This window comes from Cebus imitator, unplaced genomic scaffold (genome assembly GCF_001604975.1).
Source record: "Cebus imitator isolate Cc_AM_T3 unplaced genomic scaffold, Cebus_imitator-1.0 Scaffold191, whole genome shotgun sequence".
Lineage (NCBI taxonomy): Eukaryota > Metazoa > Chordata > Mammalia > Primates > Cebidae > Cebus > Cebus imitator.
The window spans coordinates 2,879,413-2,899,965 of NW_016107506.1; the positions used below are offsets into that span (position 1 = coordinate 2,879,413).

Here is a 20,553-nt window from a genome sequence, read left to right on the forward strand (position 1 = left end):
ACCAAGACCCACTATTTTTTAAAAAAACTTTTTATAGATACATGGTGTTGTTATGTTGCCCAGGCTGGTCTTGAACTCCTGGCCTCAAGTGATCCTCCTGCTTCAGCCTTTCAAAGTGCTGGGGTTACAGGTGTCAGCCGTCATACCCAGCCCTTACTTGGATTTTTGCAACTGCTTCCAAACTAGTGTTTCTACACTAATCACTATTTCCTACTAATCTGTTACCTATGAGATGTTACCAAAGTGATTTAAAATACCTATGGACTAACGAGATATGGTTATCTGCACCAACCACCCCCAATATACAATGGTAAAATAGGTATAATGGTAAAATAGGCATAGGATACCTGCTCTGGACATGTCTATTCAAGGAGATAAAATGAGAGGCAGTTTTGAAATTAAGATGGAAAAATGTTGGAAGATCCTTGATTAGAACTCAGTGCTATTCTTGCCTATGGCTTTTGGCTCCACCCTCTAGGCTATTAATTCTACCCTCTAAATCAGCTTTCCCTTTTCACAAAAGATAGCATGTGTTTATAGCTGAGTAGTTTCCTCAGTTTACTGCCTTCCAGTAAAGTTTTGGGGCTATTAGACCCCCAAAACATAACAAAAAATTAACCGTATTTAATAGTGTAAAATTCTGAGGTCATTAAATATTCATTAGCTTATATTTCTTACATGATTTTTCTTATCCATAGTAAGCACAGAAATTCACAAATATAGACATATAGATGGTAAATGATGTTTCGTTTCTCTGACAAAATCAAGTGTTAATGTTTCCATTATGAACTGTCTCTGGAAGTGTTTTTGCTGATATAGTTATTTTTAAAACTTTGTGGGTTCACTGTGAATCTTTTTAGAGTCCACTAGAATGGAAAAAATCCACATCCAGAAATCTCTTTGAGATAATCCCATTTCAATTTTGTGCTTATGTTGAACCTCTAAGAAACTTAAATGCCCTTAAGTTTCTTAGAAGATATATATATATATATATATATATATATATATATATATAAAGTTATAAATGTTTGAATTCAAATCATACTCTCAAAGTCTAATTTAAAGGGGTTTTCATCTAATGGAATGATATTCTTAGGTATGGCCAGAAATCATTCTGAAGTCTTAACAAATGACTGTGCAACTCCCACAGTTGGCTTCATCTTTAGACCATATTTTTTCAAAGTTCTTTATTTCTGATGCTTTATTGGAAGCCATTTCTTAATTTTAGCATTATTTGCCATCTGGAGAAGCTGAGGTTTTTCAAAATCAAGGTTCAGCTCATTAGTCTTTAACAGTTCCTCCTTTAATTCATATCTTTTCTCCCTCAACTAAGCAGCAAGGAGAAATTAGAACACTTTATTTGGAAGTCTCCTTTGTTAGACCACCCAGTGTGTTAGGTACTTGTTTTTTTAACTTTCCACATCACAGCTAACCAACTTCCTGTTACTACATAACAAGGATTCTCCTTCTCCAGTTTCCAATAGTACACCCTTTACTTCTTGTTAAGCCCTCACTAGCAGCCTTCTCAATGTTCAAGAGTTTTATTCACAATCTATGTAAGGTAATTTATGCTTTTTTTTTTTTTTTTTTTTTTTTTTTTTTTTTTTTTTTTTGAGATGGAGTCTGCTCTGTCACCCAGGCTGGAGTGCAGTAACATGAACATGATCTTGGCTCACTGCAACCTCCACCTCCCGTTCAAACGATACTTCTGCCTCTGCCTCCTGAGTAGCTGGGACTACAGGCACGTGCCACCATGCTCAGCTCATTTTTGTATTTTTAGTAGAGGCAAGGTTTCATCATGTTGGCTAGGATGGTCTCCATTTCTAGATCTCACGATCTTCCCCCCTCAGCCTCCCAAAGTGCAGGGATTACAGGCGTGAGCCACCGTACCTAGCCAATTTATGCTTTAAAATACATACACACACACACACACACACACACACACACACACCACACACACACATATACACACCTCAAAGTCTTCTGCCTACTGCCTGACTCCAAAATCATTTTCAAAATTTAGGGTTTTATCTTGGTTCCAAAATCTGTATTAGTTGTCAATTTCTATATAACAAATTATCCCAAATCCTAGCAGTTTAAAACAAAGGGCATTTTTTTTCTTTTTGCATAGTTTCTGAGGATTATGAATGCTGAAACAGCTTAGCTGGGTGATTGTGATGCAGGGTCTCTCAAGCTGTTGGCTAGGGCTGCAGGTTTCTGAAAGCTTGACTGGTTTGGAGGCTTTGCTTTCAAGCTCACTCAGATGGCCCTTGGCCAGAGGACAAAATTCCTCACTATCTGTGTCTCTCCATACGGCTGCTCATAACATAGAAGCTGGTTTCCCCAAAACAAATTATTCAAGAAAGAAAGGGAGCATCTAAAATGGATGCTTTTATAACCTAATCTTTTAAAACCTAATCTTCTATGACCTAATCTTTTATGATCTAATCTAATCTTTTAAAACCTAATCTTCTATGACCTAATCTTTTATAATCTAATCTCTGAAGCGGCCTACCACTAATTCTGCTATAGTCTTTGTATCACACCAACTAACTTTAGTGCAGTGGGGGAGGGGACCACACTAGAATGTGAATACCAGGAGGGAGGGGGGCTATGTTGGAGGCTGGAAATAATAATGATGATAATGTCACCATCATTTAATATATTAAAATTATTATGGCTATTTCTGTACATATTTTTCACATCAGTTATTGAGCATTCCTCTTCAACTAATTCTGTTTCATACAAATTCCAAAAGTTTAACTTAATTTCAAATAAGACTAAGTAACCTTTTACTTCAAATACTATGCTTCTGCCTTACTTTAAAAAGTATCATGAAAACCAAGATCAGGTCATAAAATATTCATTATCGTATATTTCTTACATAATTTTTCTCATCCATAGTAAGCATAAAAATTTACAAATATAGACATATAGACAGTAAATGATGTTTCTTTTTCTGACAAAATCAGTGTCAGTGGTTCCATTCTGATTTGCCTGTAAAAACAAAGCCAGCTATAATTTTAAGATTCCTATTTGTGAATGGACATTTTTTTCTCTGATATGTCTACACTCAAGCACTATATATATATATGCATACTCTGACACATATGTGTGCGTAGTCACCCACAGCAACATATACACACATATGTTAATTAGACATGAATCAGTGGCACTTTCGAAAAATGAGTTAGGTTTTCTCTCTGCCCAGCTGCAGTGGTTGGTTGCCATGGAAATGATGCACAAAGTAGAGCTTTCAGAAAACACAAATGTTAATGTGTCTTTATTGGACAAGTTCATAAATTAATCAGAAAAGAAGATAACTTTAATAACAAAGCAATGCAAATATCCTAGTAACAAAAGTTGTCTGCTTTTATCAAATATAATTCATTATCTCTTTTGCTCTGACCTTGACTGAATTGCACATCAGTCTTCTCTGCACTCTGCAATAAGTAAACAGGTAGCTAGTTTTTAAATTAATGTTAGATTTCATCTTTAATTACTATATGCAGAGAGTTAATTTATGCTTCATTAAATACTGCATAGAGTCAAGATTGATTTCTGCAGTTCTCTGCTTCCATAGATTGTCTGTTATTTCCAGAGTGCTTATCTGCCTTCAATACTTTCTGCTATCATGTCCCAACCCTAATTAATGATAACTTGGTTTTCCAAAGCCATAGTTGCTTGGAAAATAGACTAAAGAAATTCTTGCCAATTTTGAAATGCTTTTCTGTCATAATATGTTGTTTGTTCTATGTGTATAATTTTATATAGAGCCAATTACAGAAAAAAATTAAATATATAAAATATTTTTAAAATAAGTAAAAATCATCCATGAACCATCAAGTAGCTGTAAACATTATTAACTTTATATATATATGCTTTTTGCTATTATTTTTACCTATTTAGAAAGAAATTGTATTCTTATCCTTTTATAACATTTTCATTTTTAATTTTTTTCTAGGAAATAACTTTTAGATTCAGAGGATATTAGAGTTTTAAAGAATTTTTCTGTCACATGATCTAAGAAGCTTTCCTCATATCATTTTTATCCAGTTATGTAAATTTATTTCTCACATGTTAGTCTGCTGGTTAATTAAAATGACTTTCATTGGATAGTGACACGTTGATCATACCTGATAATGCTGTCTTAAATGAAATAAAAAATATTTATTGATGGTACTTTTTATTGAATATTCAGTGCAGTACAGCTCACACATTAGGTCAAATAAACTAGCGATTGAATAACACGTTAAGGAGAGGTACATTAATACCAATTTAGTCATCTGTTGCTCTTAGGAACAACACTGTCAGCATATTTTCTCAGTCACAGCATTTTCAAACAGGATTATTAAGATTATTCAAGGCTGGTCATGGTGGCTGATGCCTGTAATCCTAGCACTTTGGGAGGCCAAGGCAGGTGGGTCACCTGAGGTCAGGAGTTGGAGACCAGCCTGGCCAACATGGCGAAACCCCGTCTCTACTAAAAATTCAAAAATTAGCCAGGCATGGTGGCGGGCACCTGCAATCCCAGTTACTTGGAAGGCTGAGGCAGGAGAATCACTTGAATCCGGAAGCGGAGGTTATAATGAGCCGAGATGACGCCTGTTCACTCAAGCCTGAGAAAAAGAGTGAAACTTAATCTCAACAAGTAAAAAAAATAAAAAGATTATTCAAGGAGGGCTCAGGGTCTGGGGCGAGCCCAGCCAGGCCCCGCCCACTTCGTGTTCTTCGGCGGAGGCGTGCCTCAGATTGGCGCGAAGGTGATAAAGAGGCGTGACCGGAAAGGCCCCACCCTGCTCGCCCCAGTAGTACTTAAGCGAGTTGGCTGGGCGGCTGCACTCTGCTCCGCTGCTCGGCCTAGCGAGAGTGAGTGGATCTCTTGCACTACTCTTGCTCGACTGGGTGACCCCGGCACCTCGGCCACCATGCCGCGCTCTTTCCTTGTCAGGAGGCCCTATGACCCCGATCGGAAGCCAAACTACAGCAAGCTGCAGGACTCTCATCCAGAGTTTACCTTCCAGCAAGCCTACGAGCAGGCCCACTTGCTGGCAGCCACCATCCCATGTCCGGAGATCCTCAATCCCACCGCCTCGCTGCCAACGCTCATCTGGGACGCTTTCCTGGCCCTCCACGCCCAGCCAGTTGCCCAGGCCTCCCTCCAGTTGGGAATCTCCCAGGACAGTCGCAAGGCGGCAGAGCTGAACTCGCTGTCGGATGAGGACAGCGGGAAAGGCTCCCAGACCCCCAGCCCACCGTCACAGGCTCCTTTGTCTTTCTTCTCCACTTCAGCCTCTTCCTTGGAGGTCGATGCCGATGCCGCCTTGCCAGGCTTGGGCCAAGTGCCCAAGCCGCTGGCCCAGCTCTCTGAGACCAAGGATTCCCAGTTTCGAAAAGCCTTCAACTGCAGATACTGCAATAAGGAATGCCTCAGCCTGGGTGCCCTCAAGATGCACATCCGAAGCCACACGCTACCCTTCGTCTGTGAAACCTGTGGGAAGACCTTCTCCAGACCCTGGTTGCTGCGGTGCCATGTCCGGACCCACACCGGTGAGAAGCCCTTCTCCTGTCCCCACTGCAGCCGCGCCTTCGCCGACCGCTCCAACCTGCGGGCCCACCTCCAGACCCACTTGGAGGTCAAGAAGTACCAGTGCCAGGCGTGCACTCAAACCTTCTCCCGAATGGCCTTGCTCAAAAAGCACCAAGAGTCGAGCTGCTCAGGGGGCCCCCACTGACCCTAGAGGCTCCCTCTTCCTCTCCATACCTGAGCGCCCCCCAAAACCAACAGCCTCCCCAAGCTCCAGAAGGAAGGATCCCACGTCCTTCTCACTGCCACGTAATTCCCACTTCTGGCTGCATCGGCCCCACGGGACTTTGATGGAAACCCTTTCTGATTCTGTTCCCTCTGCCTGGATCCCTCAGCGGACTCTGAAAGAGGCCTTCCCGTGGCCATATCTGTGGATGACTGGCTGGAGGGCAGCTGGCAGCGCCAGCTCGGGGGCATTATTGAGCTGGCCTTTCTGCGCGTGTTTGTATTCAGAGCTGTTTGGATATAGCTGCTTTGAGCTACAGGACAAGAGCTGACAGACTGACTGGGAAGTTCCCACCCCAGTCAGGGGACCCCTCCTTCCTGCCCAGGAACCCTCAGGCCACCCTCCATGAGGTGTGACTACAATAATCGACCCCCAGACTCAGCCACACCTTCGAGGGAGCTGGCCAACACCAGGATGTGCCTAGAGCCTGAGATGCCCGAGGCTGGGCAGCTATTTCAGCCTCCTGTTTGGTGTGGTTTACACCTGTTCCCAGGCAATTTAACAGTGTCCCAAAAGGGACTGTGAATAATGGCGGCCCAAGTGAGGTGCTCTGGTTTGCCGGATGTATCTCCCAGAATTATTCTGGGAGCCCAACTAGTAGCCTGGGAGGAATATGTTTACATTTTTCAAGGTACATTGATACTTATATTTCAAACATTTTGCATGAAAGAAACGTTTTGTATAGTTATGTGTGCAGTTTATTGATATTCAATAAAGCAATTTATATATTTTTAAAAATATTCAAGGAGTACCCGAGAATGTTGTTTAAAATAAATATTCCTGGACCACAACCTCTGAAATTCTGGTTTAGGAAGTCTGGGACAAGACCCAGTACCTGGGTTTTTAACAACCTCCCTCCTTCCTATCCTTCTTGGAAGGAAGGATTCCCATGAAGGTGGTTCATGGTCATCTCATATGGAGCACTGCTGTAGGAATTTGAAGTAATTTATGGAACTCCTTAATCTAATTTACTAAATAGAAATATTTGGGGACTTTACAGTGTGGGGCAGAGTAATGGGTGAAGAATAACTACCAGTTATTCCAATGGGGAGAAAATATTTGATTGAACTAGTAATAACTGTCTTGACTACAGCAGCCTAGACAAGAAAACAACGGTTTCACAGGCTCCTATAATAAATCAAATGATTGTCACAAAGCCTTGAAGACCTAAAATTACCCAGCTGGCAGCATGACAACCCTATACTCTGTCTTTTGTTTATAAATCCAAGAGTACAGCGTGGTTGGGGGGGAGGAAGAAATCCTATCATCTGAGGTATAAATAATTGGCTGAGAGGATTGGGTTGGGTCCTGCATCTTTAAGAAGGAGAAATGGGGTGGGTGGGGAAGGGAAGATTAGTGAAAGCCTTTTAGGAAATGGGTAGAAATTAAATCAAGGTTTTTTGTTTCCTTCAAACTGGGTGTCAGGAGTAAATAAGTGGCATGCTGGACAATTAAGGAAATATTAAAACAGGGCTTTTTACCAAAAGTTGTATTTGGGGCTGAGAAGCAATAAATCAATAACTGGCACACCAGAGCAAGCATAATAGAGAAAGAGATTGGAGTGATAAACCCAACCAGGCTATTCAGGCCTGGTTCCTACTGTGAGGGAGTTTGCATTTAATTCTAAGGGTTTGAGCTAGGGAGTGGTGGAATAAGAGGAGAAACTATAAGATTAGTAGGAAGTAATTGCAATAAGCCTGATGAGAGATGTTAGTGGCTAGGACTAGAGTGGTGTCTGCTGAACTGATGAGAAGTGGTTGGAAGGAGAGTCTATGAGACTTCATGATGGATTGAAAGTTGTCATGAAATTGATGTCCAAAGAGTGAGTATCCTAGGTGTCATAAACTCTGGCATACTGTATACGGGAATTTAGGGACTGTAGAGGGCGTCTTTTCATATAATCGTCAACTCACATTGTGTTTGAACTTCTGAACTTCAGTTTATATTTAATTTCCTACTTGTCAAAATATTCAAGAATATCAGACTACAAGATAGCATTGAAATTCAACCCCTCAACCCATCAGACAATGCTGTTAACAAGAGGAAAAATAGGCTGTGTATGGTGGCTCATGCCTGTAATCCCAGCATTTTGGGAGATGGAGGTGGGGAGATCACCTGACGTCAGGAGTTCGAGACCAGCCTGACTAACATGGTGAAACCCCTTTTTTACTAAAAATACAAAATTTAGCAGAGTGTAGTGGCAGTCACCTGTAATCCCAGTTACTTGGGAGGCTGAGGCAGGAGAATTGCTTGAACCCAGAGGCAGAGGTTGCAGTGAACCTAGATCACACCAGCACACTCCAGGCTGGGTGACAGAGCAAGACTCTGCCTCAAAAAACAAAAAAAAAAAAAAAAAAAAAAAAGAGAGAGACAAAATAACAAATTATGGTATGTGCTTCTATAGGGAAATAGAAAAGCTGTAAAAAAAATTTGCAGGGCTTTGTATTTTTGAACTTTTTACTGAAACTCACAGTTGGAATTGTATTTTACTAATGGCTCATAACAAACATATCAAGTGAGACAAAGTTTCACCAAACATCCAAGTCCTTACTGCATAGTTTTTATTCTGCTTAATGGGTTAAATAGTAGCTGTGTCCTATGGAATTATTTTCTTGAACCACTAGTGAGCCATGGATTTTTAATTCAAAAAATATGGGCCTGAGAAGTTGAGGAAAATCTCTGCTCAGTCTCCATGGCTGTATTTTTTGAGAGCGATTCGTGCGTGGGTAGCACCATTTGCTAGTTTACGGTAGGATACAAACATCTCTCTTTTGCATCACCTAAATCAGAAGGAAATTGTGCTTGGGAGTTAAGTTTAGATTTAAGATACCATTTTGAATCCCAGAAGTTCTAAGTTTGTATTTTGTCATTTATTGTCTGTGTTTCTCACTAGACCATATGTTCTTCAAGGTGAGGACGTTAAACTTATCTTTAAATCTGCTAATATCTTAGTCAGTTTTGGATGCCATAACAAAGTACCATTGCCTGGGTGGCTTCTAAATAACAAAAATTTATGTCTCATGGTTCAGGAGGCTGGAAGATTGAGATTGCAGTGCTAGCGCAGCCAGGTTCTGGTGAGAGCCCTCTTCCGGGTTGCAGATAGCTATCTTTTCGTTGTATGTTCACTTAGTGAAAAAAGGGCAGAAATCTTTCTGGAGTCCTTTTTTCATAAAAGCGTTCATCTCATTCTTGAGGACACTACCTTCATGACCAAATTATCTCCCAAATGCCCCACATCCTAATACCATAATGTTAGGGATTATGAATTTCAACATATGAATTTTGTAGGACACAAACATTCAATTTGTTGCACCTAAGATACCTAGGATGACATATTAATCTGAGTAAGTTCTTAAAACTACTTTGTGGTAGAATTAAATTGAATACTAGGTAATGAATATATTATGTGTTTAAACAATAACAGAATCCCAGGAACTTGAGATTTTTTTTTTAATTAATTTTACTCTCTTACAAGGGTATGTAACTTTAGAATTTTCAAAATTGTTTATTTTCCTGATATGAAACTTCTGTTTCTTAGCATTTTTTACCTTCCTTAGTTATTTTACATATTTTCACAATTGAAATTAAATTAACTCAATGAGGTAAGCAACGCAAATATCATTCCTATTTCTATCAGGGTAAAAGTCAAACCCAATCTTAGCGTAAAAGAAGCATTGAAATCTGAACGTCCTCTGTTTCTATAGCTCTCACTCTCATCATTGTTCATCACCCAAATTACTCACCAATTACTTATGGTCTCCCCTTCAAACCCATATTTTTAAAAGTCATACTTTTGTAGGCATTGTTCCCTCTGACAGAAATGCCAATCCTCCCTCCTGCCCAAACCTCAACTTTGCCTGGTCAATTCCTATCCACCATTCAAAACTCTCTCAGTATTTCTACTTCCAAGAGATGTTCAGTGAAAGTAGAATGAGAGACCAGTTAGAAGAATATTAGAATAAACCACATAAGAAACAAGTAAATGAATAAACAAATAAGAAAAGTAGAGCTATAAGCCATGTTGTGCTGCCCTCAGAGGGCTTGACTGCCAGTATAATTATTTTCTTTCTGCTATGGGGAACAGGGCCTCTCTCGTGATACCTCCATGCCAAAGGTCCCGCTATGCCACCTACTTTGACGTTGCTGTTCTGCGCTGCCTACTTCAGCCCCATTGGTCTGAGGAAGGCACTCAGTGGTCTCTGATGTACTATCTACAAAGGCTGCGACACATGTTGGAAGAGAAGCCAGAGAAGCCTCCAGAGCCAGATATTCCTCTACTGCCCAGACCCAGGAGTAGCTCCATGGTGGCGGCAGCTCCCTCACTAGTGAACACCCACAAAACCCAAGTAAGAAAAATTAAGTTCATTATCATTCAAATGAGCAATGTTGCCATTGCCATAATGAATTTTCTTTTCTTCTCTGTTCATCAAGCTCTTATGTACTTGAGTGCTATTTGGTTGGTAGATTACACTGTTGACATTATCTTTTCCCTTCCGTCTTGCACGCTTGACCCTTTGCTGCTCTTTAGCACATAATAATTTGAAAAAGTGCACCTCTTGTACATGCTAATTTAGTATAAGTCTTTGTTTATCTAGAATAGTGGAAAATTGGGTCTTCTGGATAATCAAAGTAGTAATTAATAGAGACTTCTGACATTTAATCTGTTGATTACCAATATCATAAAATGTGTAGCATAGCATTTTAATAAACATGATGTAACCTCTTTTACATAACTCAACATTTTTCAGTGTCTTAATGTCATCATTAGGAATATCACATTTTGATAGTCTTGCTATTTGTCATAAATGTTTGGAGAAGTAAACTGAATATGTGATGATATGGTGATATCCTCATGACAATTGCTTTTTCATAAATGAATGACCTAATATCAGCTTGAACACTTGTTCTTCTCCTCTTTCTCATCGACACTAGGTGCTGTAAACGTAGAGAAAACTGTGACTTATAGTATGTTCCAGTTGTTTGGATTTACTTAAATGTGAATTGGCAGAGTCTGAATTTTTTTTCTGCATATTCTGAAAATAAACATGAGCAATATCAGAATTAACAAATATATAATCTGTTTTAGAGTAAATATTCTGCCTAAGTGGGTATCTGCTTTACTGAATCATTTGATGGAAAAAAACACTCATTTCAATTAAAAAAAAAGAGAGAGAGATCATCTTCTATTTTCTTAGCATTCTAGATCTGGTTCTGCAGGCCTCACTGCTGAAAACTCCAAACAGAAATTATAATTAATATGAAATATGTCTTCTCACTAGCAGAATTTGGATTCTAGAAGTCCAGACATATAAGTTAAATTCTTCATAGATATCAAAGCAGTAGGTACATCCCTATTAAAAATGTAATATTTCAATAAGAAAAGTATTTGAATGTAAAGTCCTAAGTCCTTGATCATTGTTTACCTTTATTAAGGATCTCACCATGAAGTGTAATGAGGAGGAAAAATCTCTCAGCGCTGAGGCCTTTTCCAAGGTTTCACTGACCAATCTGCGTAGATCTGCAGTCCCAGATCTTTCTTCAGACCTGGGCATGAATATTTTTAAAAAGGTGAGTAGAAATCCTTATGCTCTTTGATATTTTGGTAATTAAAAAATGTCAATGGGGCATGAGATGTTTCTAGTCATACTGCAGTATGTGTTGGGGTGGGAAAGGGACCCTAGAAACCCAAGTCAGGTCCTAGCTGTAACACTGACTCACAGCATACCCCTATGCAAGTTCCTCTGTGTGTATGAGTGTACTTCCTATTCTAAATCCTCCACAGGGTTGTCATGAAACTCAATCCTGATCACATGCTTAAAGCAGTGTAAAGTAGTGTAGTGGTGGAAGTAGTTGTGGTAGCAATCATGGTAACTTTCATTTGTATAGTTCAGCTCATTTTTATCAAGTACTTTTTATAAATAGTTCTCATTTAATCCAATGAGATCCTTACTCTTTTAATTTTGCAGATAAGAAATTGACTCTTAGAAATTTTAGGTAGTTTACCAAAGATTGAGTCCAAACTCAAAAGTAGGCCTTCTAGTTAAATACCTTATATTTTTCTGCCATTATTCTGCCTTTATTTTTTGTAATTATATGGAGATAAACAGAAAATAATGTGTAGACCTATGTATCTAGAGATGTAGACATATATAGTGGTTTGCTTTCTGGTTTTCAAAACTATTAGTTTAATTATGCTGACGAAGAACATAGAACATGATATTAACTTATTATGAGCCGAAAGTGTTGCTAAGTAAGCAGTGTTCTGCCTTTGTTAATGATGCAACAAAAGATAATGGCTATCAATTTTCTTAAAACATTGATCATTTGAAAAGAAAAAAGTGGTTTTCAATATTGGCTGCATATGAGAATTTTCAAGGAGCTTTAAAAAAACACATCTTCAGTCTCAATCCCAGACGGATTAAACCAGAATTGCTGAAGGTTAGGCTAAGGAATTGTTATATTTTAAAAGCTTCTCAAGCAATTTAAAACTTTTAGTTGAACTTGGTTTTGAACTCTTTTGGTGGGAATGGATTTGTGGCAATGTATAGTCTGTGTCTTCTTCACTGTTCTTATGAACAGTGGCACACAATTAGTGTTGGATAACTGGAACAGTGGATCACCATCATGAAAAATAGGACAGAAAAAGATGGGCTGGTTCAAGTAGTGACTCTCATTTTGTGATTTGCAAACTTTAGTGTGCATCAGAATTACCTGCCAGGCTTCTTAAAACAACACATTGCTGGACCTTAGCTTCTGACGGTCTGATATACTATGTCTGAGAATTTGCATTTCTAGTAAGTTCTCAAGTGATGCTCATGCTACCAGTCCAGGGACCACACTTTGCAAACGACTAGTCTAACCCACCCATGGAATACGTGGCCTTTCACTCTTTGAACATGAAATTTCTCCCATTTCTATTGGATGATATTCAGTGACTTCTGGGTCTCCTCTTCCTGGAACATTTTCAGTATTTTACTGCAGATCATGGAGCACCTTGGGAAGCAGATTGTAACCTTTTCTTTGCCCTGTGCCTAATTCTACATCTTTCATCACTGTAGTTCAAGAGCCGCAAAGAAGACCGAGAGAGGAAAGGCTCCATTCCGTTCCACCACACAGGCAAGAGGAGGCCACGGAGAATGGGAGTGCCCTTCCTGCTTCATGAGGACCACCTGGATGTGTCCCCCACACGCAGCACATTCTCCTTTGGAAGTTTCTCTGGGCTGGGAGAAGACAGGAGAGGAATTGAGAAAGGAGGCTGGCAAACCACCATTTTAGGTGACCACAAGACCTTTCAATGTAGGGCAGAGTTTAAGTGACCTGTTTAGAACTGGATCTAGGGGTCCTGGGCAAATCTGAATCTATCTTGAACAGTTCAGCCACGAAATTTGAGGGTCAAATGCAGGTTCTCCAGGACCAAAATAATGCTGTGTTATCACAGCCAAATAAATCCAGATAATTGAAGAAATTATGCAAGAATTCTGTATAATTAGGTAACAATCTTATTTCTTAGATCATTCTAGATGAAGAAACATGGCGTTAGGGTACTCTGTGCATTAATTTCCACTATGAACCTAAACAGCAGATTTTTATTAAACTTTGATTTTTTTTTCAAAAAAGCAGCAAAGTAAAGGGATATATATATATATATATATATATATTTCTGGATTGCATATTAAGTAGGTCAGTTTAAAATCAGAAGCTGACCGCTAGCTGGGCCACAACAGATGGTTTCTGACATTTGGCTAAGATTGGGGCTGACCTTATCACAGGCAGCTTCATCAATCATCCTGAACCTGAATATCCCCACGGAAAGTTCAGTTCTTGATTTTTCATCTGTGCTTCACACTCTTCCTAACAGCCTCTCACTATCCCTGCTGTCCTTGGGAAAGACAATATCTTGGTAGAGAACCTTTCAGATTTTAAAACCCTCTTGTGGGGTGTTCTTTTTCATCCCAGGGAAATTGACCCGGCGAGGCAGTTCAGATGCAGCCACTGAGATGGAGAGTCTGAGTGCCAGGCACTCCCACTCCCATCACACCCTGGTAAGCGACCTGCCGGACCCCTCCAACAGCCATGGAGAAAACACCGTCAAGGAAGGTGGGTAAGAGGTGAGACCTACGGGCAGAAGTTCAGATCTCTTTTCTTGTTTCTGTTCTTACATCATGTTAGTTTCCCATTGTAATCCACTTCCTGTGTTTTCTGAAAACTGGCATTCTTGAACTGTATTGCTTGGTAATTTACTTGTTAGCCATTTTTAGCATATCCTTAGTAGCAAGAGCTATTTAACACTGCACTGTAAACACCATACCTCTCAGAGGAAGTACAAGGACAAGCCATTCATATTTCTTTTCCAAAGATCATAGACCCACAGGGCTGAAAGAGACCTTGGAAGATATCTAGATTCAGTGCTTCAATCCCCTCTATGAGATCCCTCTGAAAGGGCTTCAGTGGGAGGAAAGTCACTGCCTTCCAAGGCCACCAATTTTTTTTTTCAGACAGCTTCTATTTTAGATAAGTTCTTATGCATTTTATGTGGAGCAAACATGTGCCTCTGAGTGTAATTCAAGATAGGTTCTTATTCTGTACTTTTAACAGAATAATCAATTTTTGTCTTATGCTCTCATAGAAGCATAAATTTAGTTCCTCTTTGATCTGCACTGTATTTCAGATATTTGATGACATCTGTTGGTTACCACCAGTTACTTTTATCCAAAGGAGAAAAAAATTATTCATGTTTGTTGTTTATTAATATACTAGATAAAAATGCTGTAAACAAATAGTTTATATCAATATGATCGATCATGTAACAGTGGGTAAAATTCATCTATTCTGAATAACAAAGTCAATGTTAGACAGAAGTTAAATCCTAATCTTGGCCTTAAGAAAGCCAGTTATAATTCACATTTTTCTATAACCTATGGCCTTAGTAGCTTCAGTAGTTTCATTAGAGTTGAGAATAGTTTGAAAGTATAAGTTAAATATTTTCAAAAACTACAGCTGTTATTGTGGTCATGATTGAAATAATAACGTAACTGTCTAACTGATATTGTAGGTTAATGTAGGGAGAACTAAGACATTGCTTTTATTTTATTAGTGCGATCTCAGATCTCCACCATCACAGTTGCGACCTTCAATACCACGTTGGCATCATTCAATGTAGGCTATGCAGACTTTTTCAGTGAGCATATGAGGAAACTCTGCAACCAGGTGCCTATCCCAGAGATGCCACATGAACCCCTGGCATGCGCGAACCTGCCTCGAAGCCTCACAGACTCCTGCATAAACTACAGCTACCTAGAGGACACAGAACATATTGATGGGACCAATAACTTTGTCCACAAGAATGGAATGCTTGATCTTTCTGTAAGAAGCAAGAATTTTTCTTGCCGAAGTTGGACAGATATCATTTAGTGCATTTTTTCATTGTAAGATGCAAAATGCGCACAGACTCTTAGAAATATCAAACCTTGAAATGAAAAAGCCATCCTTGAAAAAATTTCACAAATGTGTCAAGCATAATAGATGCACCTTACTTTTTTTCAAGTATTACACTAGATTTGATCTTATCTCAGAATATTTTTATAACCCCAAACTGTTAGTGAATCCCGAACATACATAAATAAATATACATATGTGTATGTTTAATAAGTCTGTTTTTTCTAGAATGAGAGAAAAAAATTCTTCACTTATTTTATTTTGATATATAAGCAACAGGACTACAAACCTCCTGTGTAGCCAGAAAAATGAATAGAAGTTCTTAAAAGATTTAAGCTTGCATTCTCAAGACTGCCTGTCTTGAGTATAGTTATTAGCAAATGAAAGGGTTGTTATAATTTACAATTATATTTCACAAAATTTTTATTGCACATTAGGAATCCTGGCTTAGCAAATAATTTATAATATTAAAACCAATAAAGGAACATAATTTAAACATGCAAATATTTTGTACTTCAAGTGAAGTGTAAACAATGATACAGTCATGAATGAGCAAAAGGAAATCATTGTTGTTTATCCATTATTAATAATGAATAAAAGGCAGGGGATTAAGACACTTTATTTTTAAAAAATCAATAGAACAAGTTTCCATTCGGGCAAAAAATTAGTCTCCCATTGACTCACCATGCCTTAATATACCCATTAACTGTTGATATCATAGCATGTTTTAGAAGATGTGCATGAGATAATACATGTGTATTTTTAATACTTTGGGTGACTTATTCTCTATATTAAGCAAATACACAAGATTCCAAAGCAACTTTTATAGGGAAATTTGACAATTGTCTAAATTATTTCTGTCCAATTTCATAGAATAGCCTAAGGAAATGGGTTAAACAGAATAACCAAATCTCTGTAGGGAGTGCAGGTAACTTAATCATGCTATGTTTAACTTGTCTTCCTCAGGTAGTTCTGAAGGCTGTTTACCTTGTCCTTAATCATGACATCAGCTCTCGCATCTGTGATGTGGCATTAAACATTGTGGAATGCTTGCTTCAACTTGGTGTGGTGCCCTGCATAGAAAAGAACAGAAAGAAGAGTGAAAACAAGGAAAATGAGACTTTAGAAAAGAGGCCAAGTGAGGGAGCTTTCCAATTCAAAGGAGTGTCTGGAAGTTCCACTTGTGGATTTGGGGGCCCTGCAGTTAGTGGAGCTGGAGATGGTGGAGGAGAAGAAGGAGGAGGTGGAGATGGAGGTGGTGGAGGAGGTGATGGAGGAGGAGGTGGAGGAGGTGGAAGCGGCCCTTATGAGAAGAATGATAAGAACCAAGAGAAGGTATGACTGAACCACGTTATGTGTCCTTGTGCAATGTACCTAATTTCTTTCTAAAGCTTGCTTGCCAGGAATTTATTGACTCCAAACAGCATTTAGTCACTAGAGCAAAAAAGTGGAGAGTGGAGAAATCTCTTCATTAGGTTATCAGTAGGCCTTAGTAGAAACAGTTACATGAAACTGTACTCTAAATCCAAAAACTATTGCCATCCAAGCAGCGTTAGAGCTAATTCTCTAGTCATGTTATTTCTGCAAGAAATATATGATATACATTACATCTGAAATACATTTCAGATATGCTATATTGACATAATTCTCAGTCTGACACCGAGTATAACCTTTCTTAAAACTTTCAGGCTCTGACCTAATTGAGTAGTGTAGTCTTCTCAAGTTGCCATAACAAAATATCATAGACTGAGTGGCTTAAACAATAGAAATGTATTTCTCATGGTTCTGAAGGCTGGGAAGTCCAAGTGCTGTCAGGTTTGGTTTTATTCTGAAGCCTCCTGTCTTGGCTTATAGATGACCACCATCTTATTATGTGCTCACATGGCCTCTTCTTTGTGCATACAGGGAAAGAGAAAGAGAGAGAGCAAAAGAGCTTTCTTGTGTCTCTTCTTATATAGGCCCAATCCCACTAGACCAGGCCCCACCATCATGATCTCACTAACCCTAATTGCCTCATATTCAAATACCATCTGGTTGAGGGGTTACAGCTTCAATGTATGAATTTAGAGAAGACACAAATATTCAGCCCATAATAAGCAGTATAATTTTTCCTCAATATAAAGTTATTTCTTTTAAGTAGCACATTTTTGGCAGCCAGCTTTAACCACAGTTAAGGAGAAAGCAAAGGAAGAATTTTGCTTGATTAGTTGGAGTTGGTTGAAGTGGGAATAACTCTCTTAGCCTCACTCAGCCTCTTATGTCTCACTGTGGCACATCCTGGTGGCTTTCATCTTTCTATTATTAACTGTTCTTAAATTTAATTCCCTGTCTTGTCAACATCTGGTGTATGATTTCTTAACATCAAGAATTGGTTTTCATCTTTAATTTTAAATACAAATTACTACACCTTAAATTCACATAACTTAGACTAATCTCAATTTACATTTTTAGATAGAAAATGATATTCAGAAATTGAAATTAACAAGAGATTTTAATCTCTAACAAATACTCTGCACATCATGTCAAGTGTTCACACATGTGAAGCTATACTGTGTAGAGTTCTACCACCTAGATATATATTGTATAAACTATAAATTGTCAATTTTTCTTACATGTTATCAGATTTTCTCATCTGAGTAAATGTTGCAGTGCTCCTTCCTCTTTTACAATTTCTTCATTTCTTTTGAGTCCCACTTGACACTTGTTTAATATATATTTATCATCTGTGTTCCTTCATTTTATTGTTTACTCCTGTCTTCCCAATATTCATGGACTCTGATCCAAATATTCTTGCTCCAATAATCTTTGGTTGTTGAACCTTTTTCTTTAGGATTTTCTTCTCCTGCCTTAATCATATTAGTCATAAGGCAATTCTAAAAGACTTTATTGGTTTTTAAGTTTCCCAACACCTTAGCACCTTATCCATCACTGAAGATAAGGCAAGGAACCTCAGATCTCACAGTAAATGAAGATTATCTAAATAATGGTACAGATCACAAGAGATTTGATTGCAGATCCTAATATCTAAAGAATCATTCAGTGATCAATTGCTTAGGAATTAGCAAACAAAACCAAGTTATAAGGACCAAATTTGCAAGCACAGAAACTAGTGAGATCCTTACTGAATTTCCATTCTTTACCTATCAACTTTGTCTGGACAAAGAGGTTATAAATGGTATTTTGCCCATTATAACATTCAAGGGAAATTAGAAAGAAAAATGGGAGAATATTTTGAAATATTGATAAGCTTTTATCTGCAAAGCTTAAATGTCCCAACTAAATTGATGAGGTTTTGTGTGTATGCTGAGGATCTCAGAGGTTCATCATTACTGTTTTGTTTTCATTTTTGCTTTTATCCAAGTGCCATTTTAACCAAATTTTTTTTGAAAACCTACAAGTATCTTGACTATTTAGAACCTAGATATTATCTAGATACTATAGCTTGATATAATAGATGGTATTTTGACCAAAATTATCACTTTTTATCAATACGGGTTTTAAAAAATCAGATTATGTGGTCTCCAATACAGCCACCAAGATATATATGTTTTAGTTGGTTCCCAAAATAATATTCTTTTTGGTACAAAGAATTTATAAAATAAAACCTGATGGTGGGTCAAGTGCCTTCTGTTTGTGATTCACACAGGTCTGTTCTGCCCCAAACCCATCTGTTATCTTCAGTGAAATCAGAAGGTTTATGTAATTTTGCAACTTACTAATAACAGAAGCATAGGAATTGATTAAGACAGAAGGGAAAATCTAATTGCCATTCCTGTATTTGCACTAACGTGTGCTGAGAGCTTGGAATGTTATTTAATATCTTCAATTGTTTGCCTGTAGCTTGCTATATCTTTCTGAATGTCTCCTATGAAAGCAGCCTGAATCCCAAGGACATCTGAAGGTCTAAAGAAATAAAAACCTGAATAGATATTTACAAAGAGCTTTCAGAACTAGAGAATTTTTAAAGGCACTTATAATAATTTTAAAATGTGTGTAAACCAATCTTCCACATAAGCCCTTGCTCAGGATGACCTTTTCTGAGGCACTGCTGCATTAGGCTTTGTAGCCTGTACAGAGCCCTGACCGCAAAGGCCCTTGGCTAAAGAGGCCAGTGAGGACTGAAATCCAGTTCAGCCTCTGCTTTCGGAACCACTCACCAAAGGATTGCATCCATTCAGAGGGCTCACTTTCTTCTAATTTTCCACCTATGGGGTGCCTTTTCTAATTTGCATAAAGGTGCTCCAGAGGAAAGCAGTGCCCCACATGTAAAAATAATAATTTTATTATTTGCTCATTTTTATTAGCAAATTAACTGGAAATTTAATAATATTTGCTATTATTAATAATAAATTGGTGTTCTATTATTATGTGCCTTTCATGTTTTAACTCTAATTCTCACAACTCTATGAAATAGATATCATGATTCTGATTTTGTAAGGCACAGATAGGTTAAGTAGTTTGTCCAAGGTTATATAGTTAGCAGATGTTGAAGCTAAAATTGGAATTCAAACTAAAAATTCAAAAATCTGAAAGCCTAAAATGCTCCAAGATCTGACATAAGGCCACAAGTAGAAAATTCCTGGCCTCATGTGACAAGTCACAGATAAAATGCAGTCGAAACTTTATTTCATGCACAAAATTATTAAATTATATAAGATTGTCTTCAACTTATGTATATAAGGCCTATATGAAGCATAAATGAATTTTGTGTTTAGACTTGGATCCTATTCCCATCTCATTATGTATATGCAAATATTCCAAAATCTGAAAAAATCTGAAATCTAAAATACTTCTAGTCCAAGTATTTTGAATAAGGATATTCAACCTATATATATATATAGTTCTGTTGATAAGTTTGAGTCTTCTATTTGCAACCTTCTGAGCTGTCTTAAGTAAGGTTCCCTGGAAACAGACTCCAACATGAATATATGTGTGCAGGCAATTTACTGGAATGTCCTCTCAGGATTAAGCTGTTAGGTGTGAAGAAGCAGGATGGGGCATAGAGAGAAATTGAACTACAGTGTAGTTGTAATAGAGGCCTAAGCTAGTTACACAGAGAGCTCTGAAGCTGGGATGGCTCTCTAAGTAGTCTCCAAAGAGACCTTTTTGGCAAACACACCCTGGCTCCCTTTATGACCCTGTCCAGTCATTAGAGGTAGACTCTCTCCAGGAAGAGAGTATAATGTTGGATGAGGCAGCTTGCTAACTGGGGCTTTCAGAGGCACTCATCTGAGGGCAGTAGCCATCACCACTTTGAATAGCTCAGAGGATGAATGCTTCAGTGCCAAGAGGGGAGTTATCTGGA

At 38.3% G+C, this 20,553-nt stretch overlaps 2 protein-coding genes across 13 annotated transcripts in view; both read left to right on the forward strand.

Moving 5' to 3' along the window:
- Nucleotides 1-20,553, forward strand: part of UNC80 (unc-80 homolog, NALCN channel complex subunit) — a 224,811-nt gene that overhangs the window by 33,411 nt on the left and 170,847 nt on the right. For all 12 annotated transcript variants that reach the window (XM_037745098.1, XM_017546781.2, XM_017546788.2 and 9 more), the window contains exons 8-13: nt 9,898-10,159; nt 11,247-11,381; nt 12,872-13,088; nt 13,770-13,910; nt 14,908-15,176; nt 16,215-16,583. In XM_037745098.1, the coding sequence (XP_037601026.1) occupies nt 9,898-10,159; nt 11,247-11,381; nt 12,872-13,088; nt 13,770-13,910; nt 14,908-15,176; nt 16,215-16,583 (1,393 nt within the window). The remainder of the gene's footprint in view (nt 1-9,897; nt 10,160-11,246; nt 11,382-12,871; nt 13,089-13,769; nt 13,911-14,907; nt 15,177-16,214; nt 16,584-20,553) is intronic.
- Nucleotides 4,462-6,504, forward strand: LOC108316730 (zinc finger protein SNAI1-like). Its single transcript, XM_037745100.1, has one exon. It carries the CDS (start codon nt 4,929-4,931, stop codon nt 5,733-5,735), a length of 807 nt encoding a protein of 268 aa, XP_037601028.1. The 5' UTR covers nt 4,462-4,928; the 3' UTR covers nt 5,736-6,504.

Coding starts and splice junctions, on each gene's coding strand:
- LOC108316730 (XM_037745100.1), top strand. CDS start 4,929: ATGCCGCGCTCTTTCCTTGTCAGGAGGCCCTATGACCCCGATCGGAAG.